The 24,193-nt window shown below is 42.2% G+C and overlaps 1 protein-coding gene across 1 annotated transcript in view; it reads left to right on the forward strand.

The window, feature by feature from the left end:
* Positions 1–24,193, forward strand: part of col12a1a (collagen, type XII, alpha 1a) — a 55,738-nt gene that overhangs the window by 21,651 nt on the left and 9,894 nt on the right. The window contains 32 exon segments of the mRNA XM_018697805.2: positions 17–163; positions 787–926; positions 1,727–1,856; positions 2,708–2,853; positions 3,430–3,559; positions 3,742–3,878; positions 5,076–5,205; positions 5,285–5,424; positions 5,677–5,809; positions 6,022–6,045; positions 6,838–6,977; positions 9,220–9,349; positions 9,444–9,583; positions 9,711–9,840; positions 11,760–11,902; positions 13,456–13,579; positions 13,716–13,858; positions 13,996–14,125; positions 14,767–14,886; positions 15,001–15,147; positions 15,319–15,435; positions 15,537–15,689; positions 15,829–15,903; positions 15,981–16,120; positions 16,245–16,368; positions 16,500–16,643; positions 16,897–17,061; positions 17,297–17,335; positions 17,480–17,618; positions 18,373–18,515; positions 19,023–19,132; positions 23,920–24,078. Coding sequence (XP_018553321.1) covers positions 17–163; positions 787–926; positions 1,727–1,856; positions 2,708–2,853; positions 3,430–3,559; positions 3,742–3,878; positions 5,076–5,205; positions 5,285–5,424; positions 5,677–5,809; positions 6,022–6,045; positions 6,838–6,977; positions 9,220–9,349; positions 9,444–9,583; positions 9,711–9,840; positions 11,760–11,902; positions 13,456–13,579; positions 13,716–13,858; positions 13,996–14,125; positions 14,767–14,886; positions 15,001–15,147; positions 15,319–15,435; positions 15,537–15,689; positions 15,829–15,903; positions 15,981–16,120; positions 16,245–16,368; positions 16,500–16,643; positions 16,897–17,061; positions 17,297–17,335; positions 17,480–17,618; positions 18,373–18,515; positions 19,023–19,132; positions 23,920–24,078 — 4,112 coding nt within the window.

A 24,193-nucleotide genomic window follows, 5' to 3' on the forward strand; every position in this document is an offset into this window, starting at 1 on the left:
AATTGTTGTTGTTTAGGTGTGAAGAATGCTGACGAGAATGAGCTGAGGTCCATTGCCTCTGATCCTGATGATATCCACATGTACAACGTGGCTGACTTCTCCTTCCTGTTGGACATTGTGGACAACCTTACTGACAACCTCTGTAACAGCGTCAAGGGACCAGGTATAAATGAGTTTACATCAAAGCGTGAACTTCTTTCACTGATCAAAGTGGAGGAAGCACACTGATTTTCAAGTATAGAAGTATTCTACTTTACAAATTCTAATAGTAACTACATACTGCATAGTCTAAGCCAACCGCTCTGTTCCCAGACATTCGATGAGCAGTATAAACATAGTGTAGAGCATCCCAGACCCACAGTTACATGTCTGGCCCACAATGGAAAGCAACTCTAGATGCTAAGAACCAGCCAAACTCTTGAAAGTTATTGCAGATCTATTATTTTCTTCTTCCCCTGGTATTTCTTCTGCCTCGATAGAATAGTATAATGTCTGCTCCTTAATCAAATTAAACAGCTGCTATTGGATACTGTAGGTTAGTGTCTTGGAGAGGATGTGGCTTTACAGTCTCAGCTGTACTGTTGTGTGAACAAGGTTCTTTTAGTACTAGTTGCCAAGTAGACATGTTTTATCTTAAGATATTTTAACTTTTGTAGAAAAGCTATGAAACAAATGCAAAGGTGTTGGGTTTTGCAACTCTATATAATTAACTCTGAATCAGTGATTACAAGTACTGAAGGTAGCATAACAATGTGTAATATTCACTCTGATGGCCCCATAATGCAGGAGGTGCACCAAATGCTCCCACTAATCTGGTGACATCCGAGGTGACTCACCACTCCTTCAGAGCCACCTGGACTGCTCCAGAAGGCCCAGTGGAGAAGTACCGTGTGGAGTACATGACTCTGTCAGGACGCCCACAACAGGTATATCTGCCATAACACCCTACAGCACCACAACAGTCTTGACTCCTGCTAATTCAATCACACAGAAATTAGCACTAAATGTAGCGCATTTCCCTGGAAGGGTGTTGAGTGAATGTTGGCTTAATGGTGTCCCAGCCCACTGTTTCTGATACTAATGGGAAACTCTGCTCAAACATCTATTTCCAGCCTCCTGTTTGTGTTGGCGTCTGGTTGTGTGGGTGTCTAATTACATTATGATCTGACACAGGGCAAGGAAACAAAAACACACAGCTCTCAGTTTAGAAGATTAGAAAGCAAATAATGACATCATGAGTGATAGCTCTATTGGCCAGCAGGGTCTTGGCTCCACAACGTGTGGAATAGATGCATTTTTGGTGTCTGAATCTAATTACATGTAGGAGATGTTTGTTTTTGTCCAGCTTCCATGGTTTTGTTTAATAGTGATCATAGTGGATGAGGTTTTATTAATGTTTATGGATCTGGAATTGAAGCACATGTTGAGTTTTAAGCCAGTAAAAAAATGTTTTAGGGTTTTCTGGTTTTAATTGGAACATTTTACAAAGTACTCAAGTCAGTCCAGTAAATAGATAGAGCTTTTGATTGTTTTGCTCCTAAATTGGTTATCACTCCTTCACAAAAACACCATCTTTTATTTTGGGAAAGTATCTGCAGACACTCAAACTTCATTTAAGGTTTTTCGACACATGAATGAAAGTTTTGTGAGACAAAGACATTAGAAAGGAAATCCCACAGATTGCTACTTTAGCTGCAATAATCTAACTGTTCTCCTCTGTTATTAGGTGTTGGTGGATGGTACTGAGACCACTGTGGTTCTCAAGAAACTCAACCCTCTGACAGAGTACGTGGTCAACGTCTACTCCGTGGTGGGAGAGGAGAGCAGCGAGCCTCTTAAAGGAACCGAGACCACACGTATGTCTTCTCTCTCTGGGTTTTTAGCTTACCTCTAGGCCTGTATAATTTGATTTAAAGAGATCCAGTTGAGAGATCCATGTAGGGTAAATGGGAATGTAAACTACCTAAACCAAGCCATCAAACAAAAACTTGGCTGACTGGTCTTTGATGACTGGTCTTGCCAGTATTAAGAACTTGTTTAAAGAAGCATACTTACAGACTCACAGAGATAAATGGGGTTGTCTTAGAACAACAGTTTCACTTCCAGGTTCTTTTGCACTACAATCTTCAGCCTTTACCTTCATGAACAGCAGTTTCCCTTTGAATCAGCCACCATCACTGAATCTCTCTGGCTCAGTTGCATAACACAAATTTAATGCACTCAGTGGCTGTAATTCCTGTGTGGTCTCCATTAGTCAAAGGTTCAAAGGTTATATATATATATGTGTGTATATATATATATATATATATATACACAGTATTTTGGTCTTGTTTATAAAACCATATGTGGCCACACAGTGATAGCAACAGTAAATCTTAATTAAATGCAAATTCAGACGCAATTTACGTAATTACACTGAGGTTTAAGTGCAATTTAAACCTCTTTCTTTGTTTCTTTTAAGATGTTGTTAATTGCTGTTTTATTGGTGTTCTTAAGAATAGCTAGAGATTTAATAGTGTTATATAGTATCTATAAAAGCACAAATAAAAGAGCACTGATTGTGAATGACATACAAAATAACCCTGTGAACCTCTCTGAAAAAATAAAAAAAAAGCACAGAGGAAAATGTGAACATCTATTCATTCCTGTGAGCATACATTTATTTTTACTAACTGTTGCCTTTAACATCATTGCCTGGATTATCCAGTGCCCCTGAGTGCCGTGAGGAGGATGGACATCTATGACGAACAGATGACCACCATGCGGGTGAGGTGGGAGGAGGCCGAGGGTGCCACGGGCTACATGCTGCTCTACAGCGCCATCAACGCCACCCAGCCCACACTGGAGCAGGAGGTGAGAACCATTCTGGGTATCAGTGAGAACTCATAGCGCGAGTGAGCTAAAGGGCACGTAGCCAATCAGCTGTGAATATGACAGATTCTGGACAAGGAAAAAATTAGCACATGCACATGTGTTTATGGGTGGACAAAAACACTCATGCTCGCATCGCCTCCATATGCAGCAAACACGCAAACACTTTGTTAAACACTACAAGTGAGCAAAAACAACCTACTGTCAGCAGTTTTTGACAAAATACAGATTTCACACACTGAAATACTATTTTACAAAGCCACCAGTGTTTGTCTCACCATTCAACAGACGAGGCAAGAAGGGAAAATACAGAGGAACATTGTTAGGCACGAAGGGGTGGGTGAACCATGAGCTCACTCTGCCAAGGGAACATCATCATTTGTTCACGAGGTGTCAAACCCAGTGGGTTGAAACCGGATTCAGCAGATGCGCTGCCAAAGAACATTTCTCTCAATGTTCTTATCCAAATGTCTCTCTCTGTGTCACTGAGGAGTCCCTGTCATCCACTTCCCCTCTGACCTTATGTTGTTTGTTTGGTCTACTGTGGCCCCCTTGCAGATCAGAGTTGGAGGAGAAACAACTGAGGTCCAGCTGGTGAAGTTACTCCCCAACACTGCCTACACGCTGTCCCTCTTTGCCCTGCATGGAGAATCAGCTAGTGAACCACTGACCAAGCAGGGAGTCACCCGTATGTAGTCACTGAGTTGATTCCATAAATGCAGTACATATTTAATGAGGCTGATATAACATATTGATTATTGGTGATATCTGGTGTACTGGGGCCACTGTGAACTCAGCACTGCCTGTCATTCATTCATTCAAATGTAATCCTGTTCTGAAACTAACACTGACCCTCTGTTCTTCGTTCAGTGCCACTACCACCTGCAGGAGAACTGAGGGTTCACGATATCACCCACAGCACCATGAGACTCATCTGGGATGCTGCTCCTGGTCCTGTTCGCAGGTACCTCATCACCTACAAACCTGAGGATGGAGAGGCTAAAGAGGTAAGTTTAGTTCCAGTCCTGTTTAGCTTTCCTTTCTTCACATACCTAAAACTATTAAATATATATAAACAGGGTGTTAGCAGCCCATGTTCCTACCAGTTCTGTTCCTTCTACTCTTTCCTACATAACCTACAGTCTGTTTTAGCCATTAGGACAGTGGCGATGAATTTATATAGATATTTTTGACTGATCCTTCAAAGTATTGGCTTAGACCACATAATGGGGACTGCAGCTGGTTTGGGTGGACATTAGGGAATATTCTGGAGTCCAGTGAAAAGATTATGAAACTATCAGAACATGATTTTGTGGGGGTTAAAGGGTGGTTATGGTGGTAGGGATTGGATGAATACTTTGCGCTTGCATGTCCCCTTATGGGATTTCTTGGGCTACAGCTGCGGAATCTGTGGTCTGCCATTTGCTACTTCCTTAGCCATAAATCAGGTGGAGGTGATCCTCAATGCTCCTTTGGTGGAAACACACATGTGAAAGTGACTCATGGGCTGAAGATGTGATTGTCAAAAGTGGGGAGAAAGAGCCCACTTCCCAGAAAGTAGCAGAATGTTGTGTCTGACCTTGGATTATGTGATAGAGCCCAATAAGTGACAGTGTCCCTTTCACAACACAGACTGCTGGACATTTTCCCTCCAGGGTGAAGCCTTTTGCACGGTTTTATGGTCCTGAGAGACACATGCAGTATCTGTTTGGACTTTTGACTCAAATGAAAATGCAAACAATCAGAAAAAACATAGAGCAGCTGTTAATTATTGAGAATTAATCCCTTAAGTTCAATTTCTTTCTTGAGGTTCAGCTAATAAAATTTAATGGAATCTAGAGCAGTAAAACCAGCGTGGTATTTCCTATAAGTATTCTTGATGTTTGGTCCACAATTCTGTAGCTTGTTGTTGTTTGTTGAGTGTCTTATTTGTTCCCATTTTCCTCTGGAAACAAACAGAGTTTTATACCTTCTGGTCAAGTTTCCAACCAGTCTTATTAGGTGCATGTTACCGCTGTCGCCAATGTTCTTGGAAACACACGCTGAGAACGGAATTAGAGTTTTGCAAGACTTGGCAAAATTTGTCTGAAGAGGAAAACATCTGAAGTTCTTTTTACTTTCAATTATCATTTGCGAAGCTCTGTATATTTGCATAATTGATTTCATGTAATAATATTCAACAAGAGTGTTTGATTGTTCTACAGCTGGAAGTGGAAGGAAGTGTGACCACCAAACAACTGGACAACTTGATCTCACAGACTGAGTATGGTTTAGCTGTTACTCCAATCTATGATGAGGGACCTTCGCAGCCAATGTTGGGAGAGGCAATCACTGGTAAGAATGAAAATTGTTATCATGATGACAATGTGAATTCTGAGTGATTACAACTAACTTCCTCCGCTCCACCCTGTAGATGTGGTCCCTGCGCCAAAGAACCTGCGATTCTCTGAGGTTACCCAGACCAGCTTCAGAGCCCACTGGGAGCATGGAGCCCCTGACGTCGCTCTATACCGCATTGGCTGGACCAAGAAGGGAGACAACAACTTCCAATACGTAAGAGAAAACCAGCTGTCTGGGATGTTTACATTTCTAATAAATCGTGCAGGTATCTCTTGATGAATCCCACAGAAAGCTCTGCGATACACCTCCAATGGAGGCAGCCAGAACATCTGAAAAACAGACAGCTTCACCAATTCAATTATTATCGCTGTAATATGGATCTTGTGTTCCTTGTCTTTAGTTTGTATTGGCTTAAGTTGTAGTCAAGCACCTTCCCACATGCTGTGTTTGTGCTTTCCTCATCAGGCCATTCTGAACAATGATGAGACAACCCACCTCCTGGAGAACTTGGAGCCAGACACGCCCTACGATGTGTCTGTCACCGCTATCTATCCAGATGAATCAGAGAGCGAGGATCTGCTGGGCACTGAGAGGACATGTAAGATACACACCCCAACAGCTTGGTGATGACAGCTTAACAATCACGCCATTCAACATTGTTATGCTCAGTTGCTTGAGAGAGTCTGTGTTGGATCTTGACCAAAGGCTAGACTAATGTAAAACCTTTTGATTTTACCTTCTGGAAATATACTGAGTGAAGTGTCCAGTGAAGGGTATGCCCATTATACATTTCTATTTCTGCCTCTATAGTGTCCAAGCAAGGTGTTGTCACATGTGAGTATATTTGTGGTAAAGCAAGAGGATGTTTTTTCTTTCAAGTGATGAAGCATGTTTTATTATTTCAACCAGCCCTTAGCACTGTTGTCCATTGGACAACCATCATTTCATCATCAAACAAGACCCTTAACCCATCCACCGCTCCAGTGGTGCTACAGCTGACACATGTGGTTTTATTATGTGTTTGTCTGTTCTCGTCTGTTTGTCCCATTGTCCATGCCATTCATCCCAAGGCTGTTCATAAGTGCGTCCTTACCCAGGCAAAGTAAATGAATGGATTTCAACGATGCATGCCCTGCAAAACAGGGATTTGAAATCCCTGTTTTTGAAGTCCATTCCATCATCCATCATTCATCCATCCATCCATTCATCCATCCATCCATTTATTGCATTCATCCATGCATTTATCAGTCCATCCATTGTCATCTTTCCATCAATCCATGGCTGTTCAAGAGAATCCATCCCTGCTTCAGAAAAGACAAAATCCCAGAGGTGGATTGTCTTTTCTTCTTTAAAGCTGCAGTCCTTGATACAAAGAAGTGGTAGACCTGCTTTGTCTAATCATTAAGTAAAGAAATGGACTTATCTAGAGGTGCATTAACTCATATTTCAATGACAAGTGACTAAGACTAAGAATAGAGAATAAGAATAGACATAGGCTGACTGTACTATCAAGGACTGTGTCTTTAAAACACATTTTAAGTAAATCCATGGAAAGAGTGCTCTTACTACATATAACAGGTAAACATGGTTGTAATTGTGACATTTGTATGCACATACGTTTTCCAGCACCCAATGCACCTCCCACCGACTTGGTTGTGTTCAATGAAACCACCACCAGTCTGAACACCAAGTGGAATCCAGCTCCAGGTCGCGTCCAGAACTACAGGATCACTTATGTGCCCACATCTGGAGGCAGGAGCCAGACTGTAAGTCACACAACAGACCAACAGACAGACACCCAGTGTGTTCATACTGTGTGAATTAACAAACTGCAGTGTGAATTAGCTAACTGATGATCTTGAATGCACATCTAGATTCAGATTTCCAGTTAATAGCAGCAGCACTAGGCTTTAAAATACCTCCTACTCACTCCTCAGTCTTAGTCCTTGTCCTCTTCACTGGGCTTCAGTCTAGCATTACTTGGCCAGACAAACTATGGTAACTCGCTTAGTGGATCTGTTTCTTCCTCTGGACCAACTTTGCCTCCAAGCAATATAATTGTATGGCTAACCATCTGCCTCTGGTATTGCATTATTTTAGTTTATTCTAAGTTAAATCTCTTAATCTGTGGCAGCATTAATGTGGACAAAGCCCTTCCTAGTTTTTCTCAATATTTCCTGACACTGCAGACTGTCTCCCGCTGGTCATGCATTTTTGGCTGCTTTACTAAATATGCGAAAGTCTTTTTGGATGACTCCTGAATTTTTGGTTTCAATTTGCTGTCAGACATTTCTCATTGCTTCCATAAGACTTAAAAGGGAGACAGAGGAGCGCTAAGCAGTGCTTATGCACGCGCTTGTACACAAGGAAAGACACCAAAAGCCTCTCTGATAGGCTGCAAAACAAGCACTTAAATCAGTGTTAAACATTCCAACCAATTATAGTGAAAATATTTCATCCTCACTACTTGGCATTTATGGGATACGAAAAGTTGCCTAAGAGAGATAAGATTTAAAATGTCATAAAAAGTTCACATGACACATTTTGATGGCTGATAATTTAACAGCTCTGTGGCGAGACAGTGAACAGATACTTGTGAGATTAAACATTTATTTACTGTGTTGCGAAAGTTCACATGCAGTGTGTGCTATTTGATCAGCTGTGTGTGTGTGTGTGTTTGTGTGTGTACATGGATGAATGGAATGCACTTGTCCAGTCAGGTCAGTGTAATGAGAGAGTACTGTGTCACAGGTGTCATTTATTATACAGCAGATTGCGTCTAAAGCACTGCACAAAGCCACCACTGCTCACAAACCTGGCTATTAGTCCACTCTTTTTTTACCTATTTTGATAAAACCCAGATGGCATCCAACATTTGTCATACTGGAGAAGGCAGCTAAAGGTTTAAGCTCATTTTCTGTCCTTGTAATTTAGCCTGTGAGAGGTGTCGTTCGAAATTCAGCTTTAGCTCAGCTGGTGTCACTGTAGGTCATTTGTTGACCATTAGTTTCCCTTTTAACACAAGATGGAAAGTTTTCCACTTTAGTGCTTGATGAAATGTAGTTGTGCTGATTGCCTGGGTGATATCACACTGAGAGATTGATGGAAAACTGGAAGTTAAACAAGGTAACATTAGCCAAGTCTTCTTGGGTCACTGTCAGGATTTCAACAAGGACAGCTAGTTTTGCATTATTTCGTCTGGGACAACACGCCTGTTTTCGGAAATGTCTGACACACATTTTGTACTTGTGTACAAGAAAACTCCTGCAGTGCCAAATGATAAAACTTCCGTCCTTCTGTTTTTTCTTTGCTGATTAAAGACTCAGTCAGCTGGTAGAGAAAGCCAGAGAGAGCTGCACAATGATCAAAAAAATTCACATGGGATTTAAGCGGATGTATACTACATACATTATCATACACAAATCCACATGCAAACACACTCCCAAAGCTCTTTCAGAATTATATCCCCAGTCCTTATAGCTTAAGCCAAAAGCAAGGCAGTAAATTAATCACCAGTCATGACTGTTATGACAAGACATCCGACTGTTTCAGCCATCAGCATACAGATTTACCTTGGCCAGTGTGCTGTGTACTCACCATGTCCAAAAACACTCAAAACATTCCTCCTCTGTTATTTTGACAGTCTTAGTAGTTTTCAGGTAGAATTCTTTCCATCAGGTTGTGGACATCAATTTAAGGAAACCACTGAGGGTTGTTAAACTCTTTATCGCATTAAAAACAGATCGAATATCTTTTCCCAGAGCAGATACTGCAGTTGCAAATGGTAGCAAGGGAGATCTTTTCTGTAGTCGTTTGACAAAAGAAATGCAAAAGCTTTCTTAAGAGAATGAATAGCCATGTTGATGTTTAACCAACTAATGTTTGAGCTGAATAGCTGAATTCCTTACATTTACATTCAATATGATCACCTGGAATTCACATACATTTGACAACATCAATGACTGATTTCAGGGGAATTTCTTACAATTTTTTTTCTTCACCGACTAGACCCAGGTTGGAGGGAAGAAGAATACTGTTTTGCTTCCCAAGCTGACCCCTGACACTGAATATTCCATCAGCGTGGTGGCTGTCTATGCCAGAGGAGTCAGCAGAGAGCTCAATGGCCTTGGAAGGACCAGTAAGTTGTATTCCACTTAGGGTGCTCCTCAAGAAGTGTTGCTATTATGTCATGTGTGCAAAATTAAATGCATCATACCTTTATCTTATACCAGAGCCTTTGGGTGGCGTTAGGAACCTGCGCGTCACTGACCCAACCACCAGCACCCTGAATGTCCAGTGGGAGGCTGCTGAGGGCAATGTCCGTCAGTATAGGGTCTACTATGTTCCTGCAGCTGGAGGAGATGAAGAGATGGTAAGCTAGAGGATAGCTCTACACCACAGATAAACTATTTTACCACAATTGAATGCTGAGTAAAATGTTGGGCTGTATCTCTGCTGGCCGTAGCACAAATTGATGTATATCTTGTACTTCTATCTAGGTTCAGGTATCAGGCAGCACGTACAGCACTGTGTTGAAGAACCTGCAGTCTGACACTGTCTACACTGTAACTGTGGTTCCCATCTACTCTGCCGGAGAGGGACAGCGCATGTCTGAGAACGGAAAAACATGTAAGCACTGTATGCATACTGTATAGCCAGTGGTGTTTGTGGCAAGTTACAATGGTGATCCATCCAGAGAAGTTTAGATGCAGTGGTGACATCCTTGGAAGGCAGATTTCAGGGTTTACAATAGCCCACGCAGACTAGGAAGAGGACCTCTGAGAATGACATATTGCACGACAGCAGTGGGATGTTTTTTTCCTAAGTCAGGCATCCATTCATGTCTGTCCAGAATGAACCTAGTGGCCCTACTTGCTGGCTTGCTGTTTCTCTGTGTGAGAAACGTTCATTAAGACAGCCAGTCATATCTGATTTGTTTCATTATATCATCCAAGGCCTTTTAAATTCTGTAAGCCAAGCCAAACTGATCAAATGCCATTAATGCACACTGAACCCACACCTCACATGTAAAAACGTAACATAAAACATAACATAAAATGACAGCATTAAGCTCAGTCAGCTAAGTTTGAACTTCTTCGAAGAACAGCGATTTTCCATTTTCTCCCACAGTTTCAAACCACCAACCTCTGCTGGGCATGAGTCAGCATTTTGCGGGGTGATTGCGTAGGAAGGAATTCCTCTGGGTTGGCAGCATTATAATGGTGTCTCCTCTCTTTTTACCGTAATATTGTCCATTTATAGGTTGGAATGGAGGGTAGTGGTCAGGATAATGGTGGGGCTGGGGAATGGGGGAGGGGATATATTGAATAATTGGCTCTCCTCTGGGAAAAAGACACAGAAGGGGGGATAGAAATGAATGGAGAGCATTATATGTTTTATGGCTCTCAACTCACTTGGCTAAGGTCATGCTCCATGCCTGCTACTGTTACCCCCATTTTCCCTTGTGTAGCAATGGTACCTCATGTTTAGTGGCTTTTTCCTAGACATGTTAACCAAACTCTCATACAGTATGTACAGTATGTCAGATCATACCACTCCAAAACCTTTATTGCTAACCTTGTAACTTTGTGGCCTCTGTAGAAACTAATGCCATGTCCAAATTCAGTGCTTCATTTTTTTCTAGCCTTTTTCACTTTAAGGAAGGATCTGCTCTGACAGCATTCCTAGTCACTGACTGTGACCGACTGTTAATTGTGCCTTCGAATTCAAAGCAGCTTTCTGGGCAACAGGCATTAGTCTGTGAAACTTTAAAAGTACGGAAGCTCACTCACTGTGTTTTGCCCACTATGTTTTTTTCCCTGCATTTATGGGCTTATAATGGGGAGCGGCACAAAGCCTCTAAACATCTGCTTTGGCTTTTTTAGTAGGTAAGCTTCACACAGGGCTGCACATACACCTTGTATATCCTTTTCATTAACCTTTAGGGCACTGACAGGAAGTGTCCTGTTGATAGCAGTATTGTTAAATAATGTCTTAAACGTGTCTCTGTTGGTTGCCAGTATTGTTCCCATTTTATTGAAACATTCTCATGTAGTCATTGGGCTGTCCGCAAAACTGGTCTAGACCAGGTTTTGTCAATTGAGACAAAAGAAGAATGGCAGCGTACTAAAACACAAATAAGAATAGGAAAACACTACAATACATTACAGTATAAGTGCATTTGTATGGTGCTATTATGAGCTTTGTACTTGTGTAACTGATGGTTTTTCCTTCTCATTAACTGACCTCTGGCCATTCTCCATCCATAAGTACCTGACCTACACAATCTCTTGATTTTTGTCTCCTCTGTCTTATCTCATCCTATCCCTCCATCTGTCCTCCCATTCTGTACAAACTTCTTATGTTTCCAACCTTCAACCTCTCCCTGTCATCACTCATTTTACTCTGCCCAACCTTCCACTCATCACTTTTCTTACCACTTTGCACCCTCTTATTCTTGCCTTACCTTACACTGACCCTCACCCTGACCTTTCACATCCTTATCTTTGCCTCTACCTCTCAACCACTCAACATTCCTGGCTCGGCAGTGGAGCGTAGCCCCGTCAGGAATATCCAGGTTTTCAACCCCACTACCAACAGTCTGAACGTTCGCTGGGAGGCTGCCACAGGCCCGGTCCAGCAGTACCGGGTGGTCTATGCTCCTTTGACAGGCGCCAGGCCCTCTGAGTCGGTGAGTTGTCATCCACTGTGTGGGAAGAACTATAGTTAAGCCTATATGCATACTTTTATTTACTATTTATCTTATTGTTAATTTCCTTAAACTAAATTTATTATATACACACAAACACTGAGCGATCCATTAAAACAGAGAGGACTTAGAGCACATCCGGGTGGAGGTGTGAGCACATGTTGCCCAAGTAGCAACTCATTTCAACCAGCATTTACGGTACACCATGTATCATTAGGTGTGAAAGAGCCCCATCCTGAACTATTAAAAGCAACACATGAGTCTGTTCACCAAATGGTACATGTGTGCTGTTACTGCCAGTTGAATTATTTTCTGTAACAAACTACTAAAAGTTGTAAACCAAGACATGTTCATTAAAGCAGAAATTCTTTAACTGCGACTCCCGTTCTGTACACGCTATGTGGCATCTGGAACCAATGTGCCCACATCTTCATGTGCAAATAATTTCTGGATTGCTTAAAGAATCCACAAACAACTTTTGAAGTGTGTCCTAACATTGCACCATTAGCTTTCTGCCATCTGCCAGAAAGACTGCGCCATTAAGAACTGTTCCTACTCTGGGACCCTAATAACATGGTCTTTGAAGAGAGAGGCATATTCCACTTTATTGATAGAGAGGTGCACTCTGCCTTTATCCCTGTTTGTTAGCACATTTATGGCAGACTCAAGCCTTTTCCATGGCCGGAGCCAACGACGTGCGTCAGCGGCAATGTGGCCTTTCTCAGCCAGCACCATCAAAATTTAACACCAGCTGGAGATTTGTAGCATAAATTACCAGCTTTACCGGTGTCGCCTGTGATATTATTTTTATACTGGGACTCTTGCACTTCACTAGGTTTTTAACCAGGAGAGATGGGAGCAGACTGCAAGTGATGCAATCGAATACAGAACTAAAGTAGACGGCATTTACATGAAAACATAGTGAGCAGATTCACCCAGCCAACCACTTGTTTAACACTGACATACAGTGCAGTGTCTCACACAACTCCAGCACAAGTATTCATCCCTCCCCCAGAGGTTATCATCAGGCCAGAGCCCTCAAGGGGCTATGACCTTACTCTATCTATCCAACTGACCTGCTGACAGAGAGAGTGAGGAATAAGCGGCCCCTAAGTAATCAGCTGTCTTCACTGTCAGACAGGGTTAAACAGCGGTGCCAGCTGTCAAACAACCCAACCCCTAGCCCCCCTTTAAATCCCCCTTCTACCCACCACCACACCTCCAAACATCAAAGGAATATTTGGCTCTTCCTTTCACTTAATGCTGGCTGCAAGGGGCTGTTGAGTAAAAGGGAGGTGTTGGAGGGAATGTACAACACCAGCAGCTGTCAGGAGAGAGGGAAAAGGTCTTGTATGTTTGGTGGGGGTCTGTGTCATGTCTGTGCACCTCTACACAATAGCTTAGTTTTTCTATTTTCAGAAAATAAACACATATATTCACATTATCCTTGTCTGATTTTACTAAGCTGAATATAGTTAATGACCTAAGACTGCACATGCAGCAAGAGCACTGATTCCTGACTTGTCTCTGTGCAGATCGTGGTGCCAGGGACCACTGCCCTGCTGCAGCAACTGCTCCCAGACACTGCCTATAATGTTGGAGTGGTTGCCCTGTACAGTGATGGCGAAGGACCCGCTATCAGTGATACTGGAAAGACATGTAAGAACCTGGGCCAGTGTGTTTAAAGACCATTCACAGTGTGAAAAACAGTGTATCCCTATGCACCATGAGGGATAAAGATATGTGGAATGCACAGCACAGACAAACTCATGTTTTTTAATGTTTCCACTCTCAGTGCCTCGCAGTGGCCCAAGGAACATGCGTGTGTATGACCCCACCACCACTACTCTCTCTGTGAGCTGGGAACATGCTGAAGGTCCTGTCATGCAATACCGCATCACATATGCTCAGACCACAGGAGATCCCATTGAGGAACATGTAAGCATGTTCATAATTCCACATTTTACAGTTTAATAAACTGTTTTTCTTTACTCCCTTTTCTTTACCCCTGATATGCTCTTGATTTGTTCTGTTATTAATGTATTTCTTAATGTGTTATGTCTTTTCTCTTATAGACTACAGTGCCAGGAAACAGAAACAATGTGGTCCTGCAAAACCTGGATCCAGACACACCTTACAATATCAAAGTCACCGCAATCTATGCTGATGGACCGGGAGGAGAGCTGGAAGGAGATGGACGCACAGGTACAAACTCTTCCATCCACGCAGCCACACAAGTGAATCTCACTATGCTGCATCCTGTGTGTGTCTTTTTAACTGATGCAGGGACCATTTAAGGTGGTGAAAGTAAGCATATGGAGAGACACGTATCAAGGATATTATACACAACTACACACAAACACACACATGCACTCACCAGAGTGCAGAAAATCTGAATAGACTGATCCATTGATTAGGAACCTGAATCATTGTAGCAAAAGTGGAATAAGTGAAATTCTTGACTTTTCATGAAGGCCAAAAGCACCAAGAGCCTTTGCCAGAGAATTATGAACTGGCTGTACTCCAGCCAGGGAGAACTCATACTTGCTGTGCTGGCTAGTGTCTTGCCCAATTTTGCCTTTCAAACAAAAGAAATTCTATTAAATATCTTAATGCCACTCCAGTCCTTGAGGCAACTTTTTTTTTTTCATGATTACTCAGATGTGGTTGAATTCATCATTCCCTTGATCACACATCAAGATATTTTACTCATAATTCAGAGGCCATAATAAAATATAGTACAGTCATTACTCTGCTGACAGCTTGTTAACAGTGAAACTGAAATTTAAGGGATCTGCATGCAATGAACCGAAGCCTTTTGTTTACTGTGCTGTTCTGTCTTGCAGTGGGTATGCTTGGCCCCAGGAACCTCCGTGTTTCTGATGAGTGGTACACCCGCTTCAGGGTGGCCTGGGACCCCGCCCCCTCCAGGGTTAATGGATACAAGCTTATCTACCAGCCTGAGGGTACGGACATGTTTTTATGTGGAAAAAGCAGTGAGAAAATAGTTTGTAAGCTGCTGTGACACAGACCATTGCATTGCTTACAGGCACTTATGTAACATTTATGTCTCTTTTCAGGCTCTGATGAGTCCTTGGAGGTGTTTGTTGGCGACGTGACCTCCTTTCAACTGCATAACCTGAAACCTGGAACCACCTATGACCTGAAGGTGCTGGCACAGTACAACACAGGCCTCAGCGAACCTTTGATTGGACAGGGCACCACATGTAAGTTGATAAAACTGTTATCTATTGGTTGGCAGGCATAAGTGCATAAAATTAAGTGGATGATTCCAGTGTAGAGTGGTAGATGTTACAAGCTATTGTCTTGCAAATGAATGTTTAATTGAACATAGGAGAAATATCATATGTACTAATGGTACCCTTGCTTCCCTTTAGTGTACTTGAATGTGACAGACCTGACCACCTACAATGTTGGCTATGACTCTTTCTGCCTCCGATGGGCCCCTCACAGAGCAGCTACCTCCTACAGACTCAAAGTCAATCCTTTTGACTGTAAGTGTTTTACTCAATTACACCCTGTTGAATTAGACTCTAAATATATTAGATTACTGTGAGATGAATCTGTTTAATCTGGTTTTTCTTCTCTTCTCTAGCATCCAAGAGAGGAGCTCAGGAGATCACTGTCAGAGGCTCAGAGAGCAGCTACTGCTTTGATGGCCTGACCCCTGACACACTCTACAATGCCACTGTTTACACCCAAACGCCCAACCTGGAGGGACCTGGAGTGAGCGTCAAGGAGAGAACATGTAAGATAGCATTTTCTACACCAGTACAATGTAAATGTAAGAGAGAATGGTAAATAATTTCTTCAGAATATCTCCTCATCGGCCACACTATATTATGTTACTTTCAATTGTGTGCATTCGTCTCTGTTTTGTGTTGCAGTGGTCAAACCCACAGAGGTGCCAACCGAGCCTCCCACCCCCCCTGCTCCAGCAACAGTCCCCCCTGCACTGGATGGTGAGTAGATTTGCATCTACATGCTAAAAGAAGAATAATTATATCTTCACATTAACATCATTGTACCTGTGCTACAGTGTGCAAAGGTGCCAAGGCTGACCTGGTCTTCCTCATTGATGGTTCCTGGAGTATCGGAGACGACAGCTTCAACAAGGTCATCCAGTTTGTCACGAGCATGACTGGAGCCTTTGATGTCATCAGCCCTAGCGGCATGCAGGTCAGCATAACTCTCTGTCTCTCTATTGTCCATTGTAGATGCTTTTTCTACATTGTCTTTGTGCAATTTTTTTAAGCGACTGCCATGTTCTCATCGTATGTTTGTTTTTTTTTTTCTTGAACAGGTCTCGTTTGTGCAGTACAGTGATGACGCCAAGACAGAGTTCAAACTGAACACCTACCACGACAAGGGCATAGTGTTGTCAGCTTTGCAGACTGTCCGCTACAGAGGAGGAAACACCAAGACAGGTACACCAAAAAATGCTAGCTCGTAATGATTCAGCGCACTTCAGACTCATTGCCATGTCGTTAAACAAACCAGAGTCCGCCTCAGCTGTGAACTGTTGGTAATTGCCCTCTGATCTCATTTCTTCACCCAGGCATTGCTCTGAAGCACGTCTATGAGAAAGTGTTCACCTCTGACAGTGGCATGAGGAGGAACGTCCCGAAGGTGCTGGTGGTGGTCACAGATGGACGTTCCCAGGATGATGTCAAGAAGAGCGCAGAAAAACTGCAGCATTCTGGTCTGTGTGGAATTGTTTATCATAATCATGTGTGTTTCGATTTGATCTGCATGTACAGTACACATATACAGTATAGTAATGGAACTGTTTACTCCCGAACTCTGATTTCCGTCATCGGAGCCAAAGTTTGTGGCTGATTTAATAAACTCTTGTAATAATCCCTACAGTGATGAAACTGCCAGTTGTTATTGGAAGCCTAACAATGGTCTTTGTTTTTGTTTTTTTTGTATGTGTGTGTGTTTTGTCCCCACAGGCTACAGTGTGTTTGTGGTTGGAGTGGCCGATGTCGACATGGCAGAGTTGAGAAATATCGGCAGCAAGCCCAGTGAGAGACATGTGTTTGTGGTAGACGATTATGACGCCTTTGCCAAGATCCAGGACAACCTGATCACCTTTATCTGCGAAACAGCCACTTCCAGTAAGGCACAGATTAATATCTCATTAAAACACTACTACAGTTTATGTTTTTGCACTCCCAGCTGACTTTGATTCTGTAACTTCTATAGAGGTTGATTAGTGCATCTACAGAGGTAACAGGAAGCTCACCCATTGACGTACATTCAACTGATCTACCACCAGAAGAAATGCATAAAGAGAGATGAATCACATTCTTTAAACCCTAATCTGTTTTTCCAACTCTTGTCCTGTTTCAGCTTGCCCTCTGATTTACATCAATGGATTCACTACGCCTGGTAAGCATACAACATCACCACAAAACATAAACATTAACTAATCCCGTACAGAGTTTGTTAGCATTACTAAAATACTATAATGCCATGCTATACAGAGTTTCAATATTTCTTTTTGCATGGCTCATGTGTTTTTATCCCTTCCAGGCTTCAGGATGCTGGAGGCTTTCAACATCACAGACCGGACATTCGCGGACATGAACGGTGTGTCCATGGAGCCGGGTTCCTTCAACAGCTACATCGCCTACAGGCTGCACAAGGATTCCTTCCTGAACCAGCCCACCAAGTAAGAGCTGAGGCTAAATAGTGCTCACATTTATAAAATAGTGTGTATAGAATAGTGTGAGTCTCACATTGTGCATATTCCCAGCCTATTGTCCTTATCTCCCATGAACTATAGTCCTGCCCAGCCCACAAGTCCTTATTCATAATGATGTTCAATAACCTCAGGGTTTCCCTAGTGCCCTTTGGCAATAAGACCATAGCTATTTGTTGTTGCAGCTTGTGGAATATGAGGTGCTAGGAGCAAAAAGAAAAATGGGTCGTAGAATTAATAACTCCCTGGACCAGGCCCTCCTCCCGCCTATGTCATGCTGGGAGCAAACAAATCACCCCTGGGTCAAGAGCTTTGTCTCTTTATTAGGCCCCATTTAAGTGGTGTTAGGCAATTGGAGAACAGTTGAGTATCCAAACCTCTTCAGCATACTTTGTTAATATGTTTATAATGATACGTATTTCTTGTGCGTAGGCGCAGCCGTTGACTTAATGCGCACAAATGGAAACACTTCGAACTGCAGTGAGGGGAGAGGGGACAGAAAATACTTTCAATATGTGGACAATTTCTGCAAGGCCAGGGGGAAAACTGGCAATCATTTACAGGTTCTGCAGCCTGTATGACACACTGAATGCTGAACCATTGTAGAAAGATTTGATAGTCTTAGCATTAAGTTCTAAGATGTGATATTCTGACTGCTAGTGTAATGAGGGCACAGTTCTGATTCATGACTCATCACGATGTATGTTTTTTTAAACACTAACAGGGAGATCCATCCGGAGGGTCTTCCCCCATCTTACACTATTATCCTGCTCTTCCGCCTGCTGCCGGACACGGCCTCCGAGCCTTTTGATATCTGGCAGATTGCCGACAAAAACCACAACCCAGAGGTCGGGGTCACCGTCAACCGTAAGTCTCCCATCATGTTTTTGCACTCAGCTGGAGGGGGAAGCTGCTGTAGCTGACCCAACATATACGCAGCTGTACGCTCTTTATTGAACAACTTAAGCTGCTGTCTTCCTCTTTGTCTAGCTCTTTCCTTATTTACAGAAAGTTAAAGTTAATTGATATGATAGGCAGTACAAAGAAGGCAGTGGAAGCATATTGAAATAAATACCGTATGACTGACTTCAATCCACTGCTCTGAATTTGATTCTGATTTTGGATGTAGCTTGACTTTTTTATTCTATAATAGAAAGCCTTCATTTTTAAGTAAGTATCTTTTACAAAAGTGCGCTTGCACACATGGTGAATGCATGCAAATAATTACGGGCATGGACCTAATCCCTCCTAGCCTTCTCTTTATCCCTCTCCTCTCTCTACGACCATGTGTTCTCTATAGTCCTGTCTGTGCTTTGCGTGCCACCGCATCGTAACACACTGTCAGGGATTCATCAAAGACTCTTCTCTTTTCAGCTTCCAGCAAAACAATCACGTTCTACAACAAGGACACCCGAGGAGAGATCCAGAAAGCCACGTTTAATGAGGAGCAAGTGAAGCGGGTTTTCCATGGGAGCTTCCACAAGGTAAACACAATGCACAATTCTTAAAGAGTGGGTTACTGTGTGCACCACATAGTGATATTATTAAAGTTTGGCTTTAATAGGATAGACTGAAAATCCTGATTATCCTTTTCAGATCCTTAAACATACAGTGTATTGTTTTCATTGTTTTCACTTCCTTTCAACAGCCAGTGCCATGTAGCTGTATTGTGTTACCTGTCAAAAGATCCCTGCAATCTAGCATAGAGTGACGGTCTGCTGTCAAAGTGGTCTTTGGGCCTTTTTACGATTTGACATTAAGCTTTGTTTTTATTAGACCATGGGCAGTTAATTTGATGAATGGGTTGTGGAGGCTATAAATAAGTTTAAGGAGAGGGGAAATACTGATATCTTCGGTGACCCAGCGTAATGTGCAAGCTGTTACAGTTAGCCATGGAGGTCTGACCACATCAAGACCGGAGACTGTCCTGGTAGCTGTTAAGTGAATTCCAAACCAGTCTGCGCCTAACTGGATCAGTTTTTATTTGGGTTCAGTTAAGTTGAGTCGGGTTCAAAAATGGCATGAAGCATTTAGAGAATAGATACTCAAGTCTTTCAAATTCAATTTTTAGTGCCTAGTATGGGTCTCGCTCCAAAAGAATATCTTTAGAATTCTCCTGGCTAGTAAACATCTTCATCTTTCAAACTCCAGCACTTTATTAGGCTGGCTCTCTGTTACAATAAAAATTTGAAGTCTCAAGCCCAGTCTGAGATAACTTGGATAACCCTGATGATGTCATCAGGGTTATCTTGCACTGGCCTTTTCTTAGACTTGAGCAACAGAAGACATGAGACAGCTGTTTTCACAGGCTGAGTAGAACTCCCCATGACAAATAAACTGAAATTTGTGTGTGAAATCAGTGGAATGCCCCTTTAAACTTTTTGATCAAACTCTAGTGATTGAACATACAAAGACTGTAAGGATGCATTAAGGATACCTTTGCCATTGTGGAGACAAGAGTACCCATTATTGGCTGAAAAATGCAAGTATTGCAAGCAATGGATTAAAAGGTTAAATCCAGATGTTTCTAACTGTCTCTTGACTCTGAAACTGATCTGTGCCATCATCCACTCTGCCTTCCATGCAAGAAATCAAGATTGAGCTCCCCTTAGGGAAGCGCTTATTAAAAGATTCATTATCAACAGCTCTGCAAACAATCTGTCAAAACCTCTCATCTGACTTAAAATAACCACCCGCAGTGGTATTATTGTTTTGGAAACTTTTTGTTTCTCTTCAGTGGTTTAACCGCTACATTAGGCCCACATGCCAAGCTCCCAACTGTGATAAATAGCATTTGTATAGTAAGGATTCTCTTGTGGCTGCGGCAAGAGGTAAAACGAGACATCAAATGCTGTTAAGTCCAACTCAAAGCATTAGCGAATATAAAACATCCTCTGTTATGTTCCACCACAGTAGGGTGTAGGGAGTAGAACAATGAAGGACAGTGTACTGTATTTTTATACTGACCTGGATCGACTTAAGATGCTTGATTCATCTTTGGAGGAAAAATGACTGGTTCCAATGTACTCCAAGTCACGTCCAACTGCATTTCAGTTTGTTCCAAAGGACATTGTGCCCCTTTTTTAGTTCCTTTTCCCCCTAACACTAAAGCAATCAAAATGAATAACAACAAAGCAGGGTCTTATCAGGCATCAAAGTTCACCCACTTCCTGATATTAGTTTTTTGAACTGAGGGACTGATTAGAACGATATACTGGCCCCCAGATCAGAGCATGCTGTAAATGGCTTTTTATTTTGACCATTTAGCATCTACACAACTAACTGCAGGGTAACTTCAAGAATGAGACCCTGGAAAATGCTGGGTCAGGACTGGATATAAATGACATCACTACTGGCCTAGTTGGATGGCAGCCTGATCTGTGTGTGTTTTTGTGTATGTTTGTGTGTGTGTTTTCTCAGTCTGCGGCCATGGTGGAGACTTTAGTCTGAATGTACGCTGGGTGGCTAGTTTGTGGTGTGGTAGCTGCTGTTCCATGAATTGGCGAGTCTGCTGCGGTCTACCTAGCTGCTTATTTGCTGGTCTGCTGAGTAAGTGCCACTGCCGAATGCTGCGGCGGTGGGTGTGTTTACATGTTGTCAGAGGTTTCCCAACACTTTGTCCATGGCCATGTGAGAGTGTGTCTGTGCTGAAAGCAGAGTGACCGGTGATGAGGCTTGTCACAAATGGCAGCTGGGCTTATTGTCCATGTGTGAATAAAAACAAAAAGCCATAAAATCACATGCAGACCTTTAAGTTTTAGGTTAACCAAGTAGATCTTCAACTAAGGATTATTTTCATTGATGAATAATCCCCACATAACTTTCTCAGTTACCTGATTAGTTCTTTAGTCTGTAAAAGTGAGCAAATAGTAAAAAATGTCCATCACATTTTCCCAGAGTGACATGTCTTGTTTTGTCTCACCAGCAGTCCAAAACCCAACAATATCCAGTATCTTATCACAGTGGACAAAGAAAACCAGAAAATATGCTCATTTTAGAAGTTGGGACAGTTGGATTTTTGCCGCTTTTCAGAGAAAACAGAGAAAACTTAGTTGATTAATTTACAGATTGTTTCAGTTTTTTTCACACAAATTTGTTTGAGTTAATTTGAGGTCATTACTAGATGAGCATGTGGGAAAGCTCTCAAAGATGACTTCAGCAGATGCTAGCCACTCACTATCCCACTGGGAAATCCCCTCCCACACTGGAAGGGTGGGAGTCCATAGTGGAAACCCTCCCAGTAACCAGAGTGAAGAAGACATTTTCCACAAGTCACAGTGACTAGTCATGTGTTCAGAGTTACGTTGGTGGAGGTTTGAGAGTGGAAGTTGTTGTAGTGACCAGTCACTGCACTGTAGTTTGCTTCCATGCTCAAAAATACACAACCCCTCACTGTCCCTCAAGAAGTCTTGAACTCTGGCCTTTCAGACTTTCCTTTCAGGGGCTCAGCTGGGAGAGAAGGTTGTGCCAATACATGCATACACTAATTAAGACAGAGAGGGGGGAGGTGAATAGACATCTGCACAAAGCCAAAGCACTCCTTGATGTTGGCTCTCACCTCTTTGTTGGCCTAATGGATACTTTGCCAAAATGCCCACTGACTGTAGTCTTTGTGCACTTCATTTGTGACAGCTTTCTTTTAGACATGACAAAGTCTTCTTTCTTTGACCTCGACAAATAGACTCCCTGACCCTAAAAACCACACTAGAAATACAGGAAATTACAAATTAACTTCTCTAAATGAATAAAGAGACATATAAACATAGCTTTATCTGTGCACATGTGCCAGACCTGACATGGAAGCTTCCCATTAAGATGGATAAAACAGAAATCATCAGCCATATTGGTGATTTCACAATCAGTCTTAGCACTATTTGCCTTAATACATTAAAGTAATGGAGATTCTCAGTCTTAGTTACATAATTCTAGAGTGGACTCACACCTGCTTATTATTGCATGCATGAAATTAAGGCAGTGAGTTCAGGGTTATTAAAATGGAGGAGCAGTCGTGGCAGAGCCAAGAATAATAAAATCCAGTCTGATAGAAATCATGGAAATATGTCAAGTGCACTGGAGCAGAGATGGTGTCAGCCTGAAATCTTACCATATGTACTGTACGTGGAGTGTTGACACAGGGAAGCACAGCAAAACTTTCTGTGTTAACAACTGATGAATGAAAATTGTTCATCTGTCAACACTTCGTTGCAGAAGGACCTGATCACTTAGCAGCGAGCACCATCATCAGTGGTCACTAGAAAGCTACTTTTCCTCAAGTCTTGTTTTCCAATGACTGAAGTGTTTTTATTGTGTTTGCTTATTGGTCAGTGAGGTAATATATACATGCTCATTATTTGCCATGCCAGTATATCATCCAAAGTTGTTTTGGTAAGCCCTCAAGAGCATCATGGCATAATATATCCATGCCAGGACCCTGGGATAAACGACACCCTTCTCTCTTTGCGGTCCACCAGATAGTTTGTTCTGTTGCCAAGGAAGTCAACTGTAATTTCGTGATTGGTTGCCAAGAACTATGGCCTTAGTCTGTGGTTGGTATGGCTTTGTAGAAAGAAATGGTAGCTTGCTTTTCCTGACATAAAGAACGCTTGTCTGACTGTTGAGCAGGGGAAAATTTTGCAACTGTGAAGGGAAAGTATGGAAAGTGTAGGACTTTTGATGGCACACCGCAAATGATATCGTTTCAAGATGTGGAGCTGGGGTCTCTGGACAGGAAACTTCGAAATCTGGCACTTTGTCATTCTGTGTTGTTATACAATCACTGACTACAGCTTTAATGCTACACTAAAATGCCAACTGTTGTATATTTCCTTTTTTTATGGTCAGTTCATGTGTAGAGGGATCAAACAGCAGTTGTATGCCAAATCAGTAACTACTGTGGGGTAATGTATATAAAATGTATAATTAACATAGTTCTGCAAAGACTAAACAATTCCCCAAAATCTTGCAATTATGTGGAATACATTATCAGCGTCTTTATAAGTTTCAGACAACATGGTTAAAAAAAGGTTCAGTGAGATTGTTTCTACCCTTATGGTTACACTTTCTTAAAGAATTCTTTCTGCTCTTTTTAAAGGGCAATCATGCCCCTTCCAAATAGAAATGAATGCCAAACCCAGCTTTTCAAAAGCTCCAGTGTTCTTAGTAGTCCTTGCCAAGTAATTGTGTTGCAACAAAGTTGGCGGCTGTGAAGTATTGAGAGGACAAGAATGTTTTGTTAATAGTGCCCTCTCTCCATCCTCTCTCCCTCCTGCAGCTCCACATCAGCATCTCTCCAGAGAAAGTCAAGTTGAATGTGGACTGCCAAGAGGTGGCAGAGAAGCCCATCAAGGAGGCCAACAACATCACTCTGGATGGCTATGAAGTGCTTGGCAAGTTGGTCAAGTCTGGAGGCGGAAAGAGGCAGTCTGCAACAGTAAGCAAAATAAAAATAAAAAAAAGAACTAAAACTTGTTAAAAATTGCGAGGGCTCTGGAAAAACACGTTTGGAAGAGCATCTCACAACTTTCCAAAGAATGAATATCCAAAAC

This window comes from Lates calcarifer, linkage group LG19, assembly GCF_001640805.2.
Source record: "Lates calcarifer isolate ASB-BC8 linkage group LG19, TLL_Latcal_v3, whole genome shotgun sequence".
NCBI lineage: Eukaryota > Metazoa > Chordata > Actinopteri > Centropomidae > Lates > Lates calcarifer.